This window comes from Poeciliopsis prolifica, unplaced genomic scaffold (assembly GCF_027474105.1).
Source record: "Poeciliopsis prolifica strain line A6 unplaced genomic scaffold, Auburn_PproV2 SCAFFOLD013, whole genome shotgun sequence".
NCBI classification, from domain to species: domain Eukaryota; kingdom Metazoa; phylum Chordata; class Actinopteri; order Cyprinodontiformes; family Poeciliidae; genus Poeciliopsis; species Poeciliopsis prolifica.
The window spans coordinates 389922-403595 of NW_026562388.1; the positions used below are offsets into that span (position 1 = coordinate 389922).

General features: G+C 45.2%; 1 protein-coding gene across 1 annotated transcript; it reads right to left on the reverse strand.

The window, feature by feature from the left end:
- Window positions 1-95: 95 nt before the first annotated feature.
- On the reverse strand, window positions 96-10553 carry foxo3a (forkhead box O3A). Its single transcript, XM_055038556.1, has 2 exons — window positions 9168-10553; window positions 96-3479 (listed from the first exon to the last, which is right to left on the reverse strand). The coding sequence occupies exons 1-2, from the start codon at window positions 9684-9686 to the stop codon at window positions 2220-2222; spliced, it is 1779 nt and encodes a 592-aa protein (XP_054894531.1). The 5' UTR covers window positions 9687-10553; the 3' UTR covers window positions 96-2219.
- Between the last annotated feature and the right edge of the window lie 3121 nt (window positions 10554-13674).

Genomic DNA, 13674 nt, shown 5'->3' on the forward strand with positions numbered 1-13674 from the left:
CAATAGCAATTCACCTTCACTGTGTCCTGCAGAGTGAAGTCAGGAGCAGTGCAGTGCCTTTCCAGGAAACAAGGAACAGAACCGTACAAACGCCCTGAGTTTCAGTGGTTCTTGACCTTTATTTACACATACTTTCTTTTAGAAAAACTGCAAACAAGAATTACATCGGCCTCCCCCCCTCTTCTCTTTCCTTTTTGTTTTGTAGGAGCAAGAGAAGCAAATCATGCAGGCAGTGAAATCACTTCGAATCGCCTCTACATTTTCCATTCACCCAGAAGAAAACGTGTTGAGAGTCGTCTCACAAATTTATATGTATTTTTTGTTTGGATTTTAATGTTCAGCTAACAAACAAATTCAGCCAAACCTTTGCATCTCAACTACGACAAAATGAAGGCTGGCTCGGAAAGCAGTGTTTCGATACACACACAACTCACTATATTTGCAGAAGGAAATAAAACAATACCTGACATGAAAAAAGTATTGACATTTCTCGAACCTGTTCATATTTTGTCATGTCACCACAAATTTCTGTGCTTTTTTTTTTTAAACATGGTAGACCACCACAGTGTAGGACATTATTGTGAGTTGGAAAGTGTGTTCAGGATTGCTAATATTTAGACCAAAAAGTTGAACTTTTGGGTTCTTACTCAGACCAAACCACCTTCTTGAACATTGAATGTATAGATTGTGGTTACAGTAGGACAAGCAATGAAAAATACACTCAAGAGATATCAATGCTGTTGGAAAACACCATAAATATTTTTCTTTTATTCAAATAATTTAGCTAAAAAATAAAAAAAAAAACATTTAAGAAGTTTCATCCTCTGGTTCCTACAAAAGTCAAGCTGGAAATTATTTAAGAACACCGACTTTTACTTTTTATTCACTGTAGTTCCTCATGTACCCACTTATTTATATGCAGAAAGAATTTTGGCAATATGATAAATACAGTGGTTCTCTCTCTTATTGGCAAAGAAGATGGCTCTAGAACTGTACACACCCTCGTCTTGCAGGGTAGAACCCATTTTCCAGAGCACCTGCTGAAGTGCTGATAACAAAACGAGCGGCTGCTCCATCTGCAGCCACTCCCCGCTGTCTTCATTAAAATAGCACCAAGAACTCCGTCCAACATTAACACTGGCATGTAGCGACCAAGGGCTGATTCTAATGGTTGGGTTTGCTAATGCAGATGGCGGGAAAATCCCCCTACCCTAAACACAGGAGGATCACTTCCAAGGTTGGAAAACGTTGAGCAGGGATCTGCTGCATTGATAAACCTCTTCCAGAGGAAAATAATTCACAGTACTGTCACTGAAATCACAGGGGAAAATTTGGTTTAAGAAAACAAAACAAAAAAAAGGTACAAAAACCACACAATGCAGACCTTTTCACATCTTTATAAGACCTCATCCCTTCACAGGCTGATGATATTTAGCACTCGACTCGGTGCGCCGTTGGGGAAATGTGTTGGAAACGAAGCTCCGTGTATCCTCCACTTGAACGGAATAATGGGGCATTCTCTGCAGCTTCGGTTTTTTTCCTGTAAACAGGCCGTTGGCAAGAGGCGGACGGCTGGTTTGGCAAAAAATGTTGGTCTAGGTATGAAAGAGCAGAGAAAGCAGGTGGAAAACACAATTCATCTTCGGTTACGCCTATCACATGGTGATACGAGTGATTCCCTGAGACTAACATGAGTTGATGCTTTCCGGAAAAATTTACATCAACACTGTTCTTCCCGCCATCCTGATATTAATCTTTTTTTCTTTTTTTTCCTACGATGGCATATGAAGGCCATTGTACAAATGGGGGAAAGAAGGAGTACATTTCTGCGCAAAAACAAAAACATTTTTTGGAAAATAAGAAACAAAATTCCTGAGATTCAAAAGTTGAAGGTTTCCAGAAAAAAACCTCAAATTTTAGATAAATCTCAGAAATTTTCTAGGAAAAAAAAAAAAGGACATTTTTGAGTTTGAAAAGTCAAAGATTTCCAAGTTTTTTTCCTCCCTAAAATTAAGAATTAATCTCAGTTTGGCAGAAATGTACTTCTTTTTTTAACCCTATCCACAATGGCCGCAGGACGCCGTCATACCGCTGTGTGTGTCTCAGACACGTGAAATACAGTACCACACTAAATGCCTCACATTGAAAACATTGGAAGAAAATACTACATAAATACAGTTTTTCCCCTGTCGGTGCCGATGAACCCAAATTTACACTCCTCAGCTCGGCACCCAGCTCTGAGGGGAGGTCTGCTTTGTGCCGGAGAAGCTTCCCGAGTTTCTGTTGCCGTTCTGGGTGGAGGTGGAGTCAAAGCTCAGATCCAGGCAGTCTGCTTCCATCAGTTCGTTGCGGATGATTGAGTCCATGTCGTACTCCAGACTGTCGTTGAACACGTCCAGGTCCAGATCACCAGGGAAGCGCTCCTGCATCGTGGCGTTCTTGCCGGGAGACTTCAGGTGCGGCGGCTTGGCATTGGCGTGGCCGCCTCTGTCGCTGTCGGGGGTCGACAAGCCAGCTTGCCAACCAGGCACTGAAGCGCTTTGGCCCACTCCGCCGAGATTAGCCATGGTAGGGTCCTTGCGGAGTAGAATAGCGTTCCGGCGAGAGTTCTGCAGGGCGATGGCGGTGCTGGCCTGCGACATCAGGGGGTCAGACTGGGTGAGCAGGACGTTGTTGTGGCTGGGGGAGTCCAGGCTCAGCAGGTCCTGGTGATCACTAAAGTGCGAGATGGAAGTGAAGGTGGTCTGCTTGTTCTCCTGGATGGTCTGCATAGGTGACTGCCGCAGGCTTGTGATGGACGTGGGGCTGAAGAGGGGGTTCGGCCCGTAGCCTCCGGAGGGACTGCCGGCGCAGCTGAAGGTAAACACGGAGCCTCCCTGGCTGACGGCTCCGGGGTCTTCCTCTCCAGGAGGAGCCTGCTGGGTTGCAGTGAGGCTGATGTTGTCTAAAAGGTTGTCCATCAAGTTGTCCGACAGCCCGTCGTTCAGGTTCATCGTAGCAGCCAGGTCAGGGAGTCCTGTGGGTCCTGTGGACGGGGACATGCTGCTGGGACTGGAGTACAGCATGGGGGATATGGGGGAGTCATCGTCGGGGACCTCGTCCAGCTCCAGGTTGGCCAGGATCGGGGACAAGCGGCCGCTGAGTGTGCTGGCATTGGAGTTGGTCCGGGAGCGGAAGTCTGTCCAGGCGTCCAGCTCGTCGCTGCTGCGGGACGTTGGACTCCCCGTCCATTTGGAGAGGCTGGAGGAGCTCTCAGAGCTGCCGTCCTGCGCAGCTTGCAGAGAGGCTTTCTTCTTGGTGGCCCGTCCTCGGGCTCCCTTGATGTACTTGCTGTTGTCCATCGACACGGCCCGGCGACGGGGAGCTTTGCCTCCTTTACCGCCTTCCGGGTTGACTATCCACCAAGAGCTCTTCCCCGTCCCTTCATTCTGGACTTTCACAAACCGGCTATGGAGGGACAGATTGTGTCGAATGGAATTCTGAAAAAAAAACAATAAAAAGAACAAAAACAGAACAAAGAACATGGTGTGAGGTAGGTGTTAAAGATGTATCACAATATTTTGTGGCTCTGCTCTTGTCCTTTATTCGCCAATCATCTCTCACAAACCTCTAAAGTCAAACAGCTGAGATTTGTCTCCCCACAAATTAACTGCATTTACCCATTCAGTGACTCCTGATCGGAATTGGCTAGACTTTTATTTAGGAGTAGCAGAGTACAAGGGATTGAGTACAAATCCATGTCAGACTTTTAGGTGGAGAAAATGTTGAAAACCAGGCATTATTTTGCTTCCACTTAACTGCTTTGTGCAAAACTGTTGAGAATTACAGCATCCAGCTTTTCTTAACCTCAACAGCAAACTAGTTTGACAATCTTTTTTTCCCCCAATTTGTCTCACAAAATCTTCCAGCTTGATCCAACCAATTGACCCAGGAATATCGGAGTGAGAAGGAAGATGGTCAGGATAAGGAGTAGACCTATGAAGGGAAATTGTCCCATATGTCCCTTTTATGCACCATTAGAGAAAGAACATAACTCAAGATTGTTATTCCAATAAATTCCCCGTCCAGAAACTAGTGAACCTTCTGCAGAGCTGCTAAAATGATCGGAAAGGCATCAACCCAAACATGAACGCATCTGGTCATAGATCAGACGCCACGAAATGAGAGTAAACAAGCGACGCAAAGCCTTCAAAGCCGGATGTGTGGGTTTCATCTGTGTGTGTGCAAGCTGCTGCGTGGACACTGCAGTCCAACAGACTGCTCTGCACCTCTCACTCTGTCCTATTTCTGGCTGCTCGGAAAGGTCTGCAGGATTTCTCTGGAGATCTTCCCGAGCACGTACAAAATTAAACAGTCAGAGCCTGCACACCCAAGCCCAGTCACACCTCACAGAAACCAGAGACTCACAGTCCAGTCCTGAAACGATGCCATTACGATTCGATTACCACATTAAGTCACGAGTTTTATTTCTTGCTGTAGAGTGAAGGCGTGAGAGCGGCGGCGACGGAACAGGCTCGGCTCGTCTTTGTTAGGGTTGCACAGAGCTGCACGTGTGTAACAGAGGTGCAGCGCAAGGTGAGATCTTTTCCAGATGTCGCAGGATGAAAACAACTGGAAATGTGATGAAGAAATTGTATTCGCACTTCAATGATACTAGCATGGCACGGAGGGGCCGTACTTCCCATTAACCACAATGTAATCTTGCACAAAAGTAATAGAGAATTTGCTTGGAGGGGAAATGTCAGCGGCCTTGCTGCCCAGTAGACGGTGACACCCTGGTGGGTGAGCCATTTTCTCCATATCCAATTTGGTAACAGCTCAGTCTCAGGGAACCTGGAAAAATATTTTAAATAATTCAGCTGGGACTAATGCGGCCAAAACAGACGCTCAATTTCAGGTCTACAAGGATCTAATCCTACGCAAAGGACACAGTTTTTTCTTTTGCTTTGTTGTTTCAAACCAAACCATTTAACAGTCATGGAAAGGAAGCCTCGGAAGAAACATCCCGACATGCTGCCCGTTTTGTAAGTTGCAAGTTGAAAGCAGGACAAAACCACGTCCTCTGTTCGGTTTTGCTGTAATCCAGTGCAGCAGAGTGGCAGTAAATAAATGAACTTTTACAGCCAGTTTTGACAGAGGTGGAAGTGATTCAGCTCTGCGGTCTTTTTTCTAGGCTGCAATTTGTGGCGGTGCCGAATCGGACTGCATTGTGTCACAACAGGCAGATGTGCGACCACAAACAAAGGCTAAAGCACTGAATCTAAACAATTTTGCCACAGAGAAAATGGAAAGGAAAAACTTTTAAAAAGGTAGTCATTCACCAAAGAAGGGTTGGGTTTTTTCTGGATCATGTAGAGTTCGTTTATCAGTCCTGTTGGCGTTATGAAAAGAAATCAGATCAACTGATTGCAAAACATTGCGTCTATGAAAAGGGGTTAAGAACTTAAAGGATTCTTGGTATCAACTAAAAAAAAAAAAGCATGTTATAGCTAACTGGTTCTGTTCATGTTGGACGCCTTACTGAAATTAATTGTGGATTTTTCTCTCACCGCCATGATGTCACATTTTGATCGACTCATCAGAATGATGGCAGGCAGCAGGGGAGCATATTTAATCAGTATTGTTTCTTATTAAAAAAGAAGAAGAACAAGTAAAATATGCAGCTTTGTGTGGTTATATTTTGCACTCTTTTAGGAGACTCTAGTGTGCTTATTTAATTTCTAGTTCTTGAAATTAACGCAAATATTTAAAAATAAAATTTATGACTGCTTTCATTCTAAAACAAAAATTATTCCAGTATCTTAAACGATTACATTTATTATTAGCTGTTTATTCCAGTTATTATAAGGCTTCAACATGAATAAATGTCATTGAGAGTTGATTTTTTTATTTTTATTTTTTGGTGCTGCTTATTGTGGAAAATATCACTTTTACTAGCTGATAATTAATTGGGCTGCAGTACAAAGCTTTAACAGTTTTGAAACTTTTACGTTTTTCACAGTGGACTCCTGCCCATTCGCGGTTCAATAGTCACCTATTCGCGTATTTTTTTATGGAAAGTCAGTCAGTCATTTGTGGAAAATTGACTAATTTGCACTTTTTTTTGTAGATGAAATATATTTGAATAAAAATGCAGCTGAAATCCCTCGTTGCTTCACGGCTCGCATTATTTAGCCTCGGATAGGCAAACAACTACGAAGTTGAAGTTGGCTTCCAATTTGACAAATGGCTAAAGGGCAATTCCACTAGATTTTTCACTACATCAAGTATCTTTAATTTGCTCTAGTTTGAAGATGTCAATCCTTGGACTCTTTAAACATCGAACATACGAAAAGCAAAATATTTAAAACCTAGTTTGTGATTTGTGAAATCTTTGCTTAGTGAAAGGGCCACATATGTGCAATGACGTGAAACATGTGGTAAGAACGCAACATATCCTGTTATTGTAAACAAAAGCAACGCAAGTAAACAAAAGGATTGAAGCCAACACCATCTGGCTCATTCTTGCACAGCCAGACTTTTCTGTTTTCTGTTACTTCAATTAAAAAATGCTTTTCATGTCCATGTTTCACACAGAGGAAGATCACTGGTGTTGCACTGCTTCCTGCTTCCATCGCCTGTGCAAATAATCATGGACTTTTTGGTAAATAAAAGCCCAATCCAAATATGTCGACTGTTAGGAGGTTCAAAACTCGCATGACATTTTGAGAAGTCCACTTTGGTTTTGAGCCCTTCTGGACCAAGCGGTGCACTGCTTCTATAGAACCAAACAGCCAGCAGTGCCTCTGCAGACTTTCCAACGTGATATTCTGACGTTGGAGCAACAAAACCGAGAAGCCATCAGGAGTTTTCTTTTTGGATTCTAGCCGTCCGTCTGCAGCCTTCGGGCAGGCTACTCGGGTGCAAGCGGCATGTGCCAAATGGTACTTAAAAGATAAATCGCAAAAAACAGAGCAAGCACCCCCCCCTCCCACACACACACACACACACACAAAGTCACAGTAGGACGGGTTGAGAGACTGGACTGGAGCTGTGCCAGTTCGGCCAAAGAGAAACACTCAGCTGCTCTCTCACACCACTACACATTGACCTACATAATTTATAGCCAGTCCATTGATTTGCCTTGCCCAGGCCACATAAAGACAGAGGCTGGCACACAGTTGGGCGAGTAGAGAGAGACGGAGAGAGAAAGAGAGAGAGAGAGAGGGCATTTTTAGACTGGATCCAAACGATGACGAGATGTTACCACGATGTGTGTCAGGTCTGACTTTACACGATGACACATGAAGATGAGCAACCTCGGACAGATTGCCGCCGGACGCGCAGAGACAAAGCGTCTCCTAAGAAATGCTGATGTCAGCACGACTCAAACGGCCCTCAGCATTAACCCTTTCCTCGCCCCGCTGGACTCTTGCGTGGAGTCGCAGAACATGACCGACAACCGGAGCATCCCCCGAACCAGACGAGACCAATGAGTGACGACCACCCATTTGTGTTCGACCGCTTCACACGCACAGAATATTCAGAAGGCGGCTCCCTGGAAGCGGCCCGCCTTGCCTCAGTCGTGCGAGGATTACGAACCCATTTCCCTCCCCTTCGTCTAAATCCTGCAGAAAGCTCAAAGCTTTCATCCGACTTGATTCCATGTCAGATGAATTGGTTCGGTCCGGCACAAACTAATCCTGACAAATCAAGCCGTTTATTCCTCACTGGATCACTGTGCGCCCTCTTTTCTTCTTGAGGAGTTAGTGGTGTGCTACTTGAGTCACACAGACACACCACCGAGATACAATACACGCATCTACACCCGTGATGTAGTTACAATAAGTGACAGTAGATCCAGATGTTGCGCCGTGCCGCGCTTCGGCCCAACCACTGCTTTAAAGTCATGTGTTTTTGTTCATTGGCAAATTTACACTCGCATCAAAAATACAAGCCATACAAGCATGTATGGCTGATTATGGCCACAGGAGAAAGTTATTTTAAAATGCTACATAAATTCCATAAACGCCTAAAGGTGACCAGGTCTTGCTTGGGAAACAAACTTGCTCTTCATCTGCTCCCACTTGTTGCACATCTTCAGGTCACAATGAGAACTGCAGTTAGCGCTGCATGCCTGAAATAACATTCACGAAGAAGAAAACTGTATTTATGATGCAGCAATAGAGCTAAAATTAAGACTGCAAGGCTTCCATCAAAGGACTGTTGTAGGAAGCTTTATACTTTCTGATTATCACAGTGACAACTGAGAGGCAGAAAAATGATAAGTGTGTTGGCATTAGAGAGGCTAATGACTAGCATGCCTACGCGCATTTTTTTAAATGAAACATGGTTGACGTCCAGTACCTGAAAGCGACATGCGATACGGTTTATCTTTAACATTATCAGCTGAGGAAAAGTATTTATATCCATTCAGTAAAAGGCAACAGTACATTTAAGAGGTCGTGTCGAAATGAACTGAAAATACTTCGTTTGATTTGCAAAGGAAAATGTTAAAACAAATGAGGAAAAAATTTTTTTTGGAATGGATATAGCCTCCTGCGGCAAACATCTTCTTGATGTAACCACCTTAAAATTGGGCCTCTGTCTCTTTAAGAACTCCTGTTCTTTCCTTCAGGATGTCCTCACAACATGGCTCCTCTAGTAACGCTTTAACATTATAATGAACTCAGCAAATGAGTAGTTCCACCAGATGTTTGCCAATTGCCGCTGGCTAGTCTGAAGGAGCCGACTGGGGGAGGCTTGGGGAAGGAGGGGCTGCGAGGTTCAGCCCAGTGTTTTGCACAGCTGAATGGTTGCTATGATCCCTCAAACATGCATAAAAAGCAACGCTCCCAGGTATGGTTTTGACGAGGCAGCAACATTTTAACATCCAGGCTGTTTGTTGCAGCCGTATTGAGTGAAATTAAAAACTGTTGCTTCAAAAACCTGCCTGTAAGGAGGACAGACCAGAGAAACGATAATGGATGTAGTCAAATCTAGTGCCTCATGTGACGTCACTGTAGGTATGCAGGCGTGGGAGCTTGAAATAAGGAGGGTAGATTTTGTGACTTGAAACAAAAGCGAAAACGTGGCTCACCGCTGCAGCAGCAGCAGCTGTGTGCATTGTGCGTTAACATGACCACAGCGTGGTCTTTGTTGTGATGACAGCATCATCATGTGCTCACCTTCCAGCCAGCAGAGCTGTTGCTGTCGCCTTTGTCCTTGAAGTATGGCACAGACCTCACCATCCAGTCGTAGATCTGGGACAAGGTCAGCCTCTTCTCCGGGGAGCTCTCGATGGCCTGGGTGATGAGGTCTGCATAGGAGTAGTTGCCCCAGGCGTTCCTGCGGGCGGAGGACTTCCTCACCTGCTGGGAGGCCGAGCCGCAGAGAGCCGCGCCGGGGATCTGCGCGGAGGAATGGGATCCGTCCTCTTTGCGGGGGCCGCCCTGGAGCTCCACGGGCCGGGAGACGCTCGGCTCTTTCACGGAGTCGCCGTGTTTCTGCGCGGAGCCGCTCTCCGCGCTCCCGCCCTCGTCATCCTCCTCTTCGGGGATGACGTCAGCGTCGCTCGCCCCGGGCTTGCCCGCGCCGGACTCTGGACGGGGCAGCGGCCAAGTGCAGGACCGCGGCCGCTTCTGGGGCTCGAAGTCCGGGTCGATCTCCACGTTCGGCTGGTCGCTGCTGAGCGGCGCCTCCGCCATGGTGGTCGCAGTTTCTCTGTCGATGCGGAGGAGACGGCAGAATCACTCGGCTCGCATTCCATCAATGTTGAGCGCAGGCTTCTTTAGGGACTTTATTTACTATGCAACGAGGTATGCAAATTTGTCCCCCTCCCCTCTCCAACCCCCGCAGCTCGGTCCCAACACGTGTCCCGCTCGTCTACCAGCGTCGATCCGCAGCTCACAGCGCCAACTGCGCTGACCAGCGTTAACAGAACATCGCCGTTTCCTTCCGTGGCGCACAGCCGGGAGAGAAAGAAGCGACGGGGGCAGCGGGGGCCTCACGGTAAACCGAGCGGCGCTCTCTTACGCGCGTCCCGCTCTCCAGTCCCGAGCGGCGAAAGCAAACGAGCCTCCCACATCAGAGCGCCATCACCCCGCGCACAGCTGCCATCTTGACCGCCTCCCTCCTTCCCCGCCTTCACCCCACCTCAAGGTCCTAATCAGAAGCCCGCAGAGCCGCGCTGCCAGTCGCCGGAGCGGTGCGCCGCTCTCCAGATACCATCAAGGCGGAGAGGATGTGTCCCTCACGGTCCCGGGAGCCGCAGCGAAGGGAGGCGGCGAGGCTCAAGCGATCCGCCCTACGAGGCGCCGAGAAGCACTGACGCATCCCGGCTGCACGTCCCTGGCATCCTGCGCTGAAGCGGAGCGGCGCGGCCAGCAGCCCGCCGACGCTCCTCATTCGATCTGCTGCAGCTGCGGCAGGCGCAAACAGTCCAGGGGAGAAGGGGCGGAAAGACGCGATCCTGCCCCGCTGGACCCAAATTAAAGAGACAGTGTCCGCTGGCCGGTGACGTCACCCTTTAGAAAGCCTCGCGTCACTAACAAAGAAAGGCTGGAAATCATCTTGCATTAAATGCGTTGTTTCATATATAAATAATATATGTATAAATAATAATACTTATGCATAAATAAATTAAAAAATTATATGGGATTTCGTTTGTTACACAGTAGGAAAAAAAACAGCAAAAAAAAATTGGTTTATTTAGTTTGTCATAGAGAAAAGAAAATGTTTCAAAATCATATTTTCACTATAATAAACTCTATTACAAACATTTAGCTTCAAATGAAATGTTTAATTCAACTATTTAGTTCGAACTCCCTGGATTTCCTAATGTTGAGGAAAGACACAGAACTGAAATGACTGTAGCAATTTCAATAAATTACAATATTGTTTCAGCAAACTAATTCAGATAATTAAACTGTTAATGATTCTTTTATTTCCCAGTAAAAAGTGTTTGGGAAATAGGCAACTCAAGTAATTAGTGAATGATCATAATATCAATCACTTAATATTTAAAAGTGACATTATCAGGTGGACCAAAATACAAAGTTATGTGGAAAGTTTCATATTTTAAAGACCTAATTGAAATTAGGCAACATGTATATGCTTTTTTTTTTCTTTCTTTCAAATCAGTAACATTTTAACAAAAACGAGTTGGAGTGAAGTGTCTCACAGTTTATAGAGTAGGCTATCCAATAAAAGTAGCAATAATTCAAAATAGATTACTCAAAAGTAAAAAGTACAGCATAACAAAATAAACAAAAAAAAAAACTCCTAAAAGTACATTTTTTCCAAAAAAGTTACTCAAGAAATTAATTACCACACAACAGGAAGTCGCGACTGTCTCCAATAGGAGGGTAAGGCGCTGAGAGTGCTGTGTCCAAGCATTTCAATGGAAAGTGGAGGGGAAAGGTGCGATGACAAAATGTGCACAGGCAACAGGGGGTCGTTAAGGACGGCCATATTTAAGAGTTTGGAAGAGATTCACAAGGAGGTAAACTCACAGCGACATGTCCAAGATGTGGGTCACAACTGTCTCATTCTTGGTCAAACCAGTTCTGAACCAGATACCCGAGCTAGAGGGAAAACTGGCTGGGCTGCTGCCGAGTAGCTTGAAGTCCTCTTTTCAGATGAATGTACATTTTGCATATTTCGAAAACCCAGGTCACAGGTCAGAGCAGCAGAGAGGCGCAGAATCCAGATTACATGAGGTTTTCACAGATTGTGACGATTTAGGGAACTGACTTCCACTGGACGATAGCATCAGGATATCGTCCAGTGGACATATTAAATGCCCCAATTCTCATTTGGACCTCCAGAACTACTCCAAGCGTCATCACCTACATAAAAAGTCAAATGATGGCAGGTGTCTTGAGAGCCATTGGACATTTTAATGGAGTGCTTTTTTAGCAAGGTGTGGGTACAATCACACCGTCTTAAAGGTGAATTTGTTCAGAGTTGATCGTCAGCTTCAGGAGACCATGGCCTATAAACGTCAGACCGGATTAACACAATGCTGAAGCTGTTTACAACAGCAAGACACAGCAGACTGAACTTGTAGAGGACGGGTAGCTCCTTCAGTGCTTGAGGCAAGACGTTGCATAATCCTCTGTGGCGGAGTTTCTTCCTCAAAGCCGTCTGTTGAGGCAGAAGATTGGAGCAAAGTGACCAAAGAGAGCTGGCCCCCTTTTTCTGGTCACAAGAAAAAGGGGGCCATTTTCTTGGCCCTCTTTTATTTACTAGCTACATGCTTCCCCTCGCTCAGACCATCTGCCTCAAAGGTCTTGGATCTTATTGCTATGCTGACGATAGACATCTGTATCTCAATCACTTAAAAAAATGTAACATAGATAAAATCTAACATATAATTGATGTTTATTGTTGCCCTGTCTCGCCAACCTAAGATGTTTGCAACATGGCTGCTACACACATTACAATCTGACTTTATCCTCCACAAAAAAGGAAAACATTGCAGACTTTGAACATCTCTGCAGACAGGACGTCCGTCCAGGCCTTTTGTTCCAAACCATCTGGATTTACGTCAAAGTTATACAACAATAGCGTGGCTTCAGTCGGAGGCTTTCTTCAGAGCCGCTGTAAGACAGGCAGCTACAGGAGATTCTTCGTGTCCACAGCGTTTACAACTCTTTAAAATTGCTCTCTGGGGTTAATTATATTGTAGATGAACTCTGAGTTGTTCAGACCGTCAGTGAAAAACAGTGATACTGCACTCCCACAGCACGATACTGCCTCCACCATGCTTCAATGAGGAGCCCGTCCTCCCACACACACCACCCTCCTCTCTTACCGTAGCTCCAAAACAAGTTACTGTTGGCTTCTTTCACACAAAACATTTTCAAACTCTCACTCTGTTTGTAGAAGTTTTCAATTCTGGAGAAGCGCGGTCACGCCTCTCAGTTTCACCAAAGAATTTGACATTAAAGCATTTTTCATCTTTCGGATTTCCACCGCTTGTGTTGCATCTTTAGAGATGGCAACACAACACTTCACTTTAAGGACAAAACTCATGTGTTTGCACCAAACAAAAGCCGCAGCGCAGGAACTTAAATTATGGAGCGTTTTCTCACTTCCACATCCCACACGCTTGTAGCCTTTGTTTTCAGACGTGCATATGCATCTCCATTAATGTTGACGCGTTAAATGTCAACCGGTCGACGCGTCGCCTTTGAGAAGAAGAACCATTTCCAGTAAATCAAGGGTTTGTCTCAGTGCAGAGGATGAAACTCATGGAGGGATCTGAACAATCAGGATATTATTTCAATAGTGATGTCACATGAGATACATTTATAAGTGGCAATACATGAGGTGGATGATGCAGATTAGGTTGCATTTGCCCTAAAACGAGATAAAAGCGATTTGTTGTGGAGTCTTGCTCTGCATTTGTAGTGAGCAGCTGCCATGGAAAACGACTCGCCGCCTCCTTCAAAGAGCAGAATAATCGTAAAGCAGAAAGAAAACGATACATGGTTTACAACTTTTAACGCATTCTGCACCCATCTTATTTATTTGAAAGCAAACTTAGAGATGAATCTATTCAGTCCGGCGGCTTTTAGTTGAAGATTAATTCCATTTGTAATTTCATAGTTTATTATAGTTCTATTTTATTTCCTGGCCTTAGCATATTTATAAACTGCATCTTATCTAGTTTACATATCAAGTGTTTTT

Excerpts from the sequence above, each read along its gene's own strand:
- foxo3a (XM_055038556.1), bottom strand. The coding sequence starts at position 9,686 with ATGGCGGAGGCGCCGCTCAGCAGCGACCAGCCGAACGTGGAGATCGAC. Across the intron at positions 3,480-9,167 it reads ACAGCTCTGCTGGCTGGAAG|AATTCCATTCGACACAATCT; the intron begins GTGAGCACATGA and ends TTTTTTTTTCAG.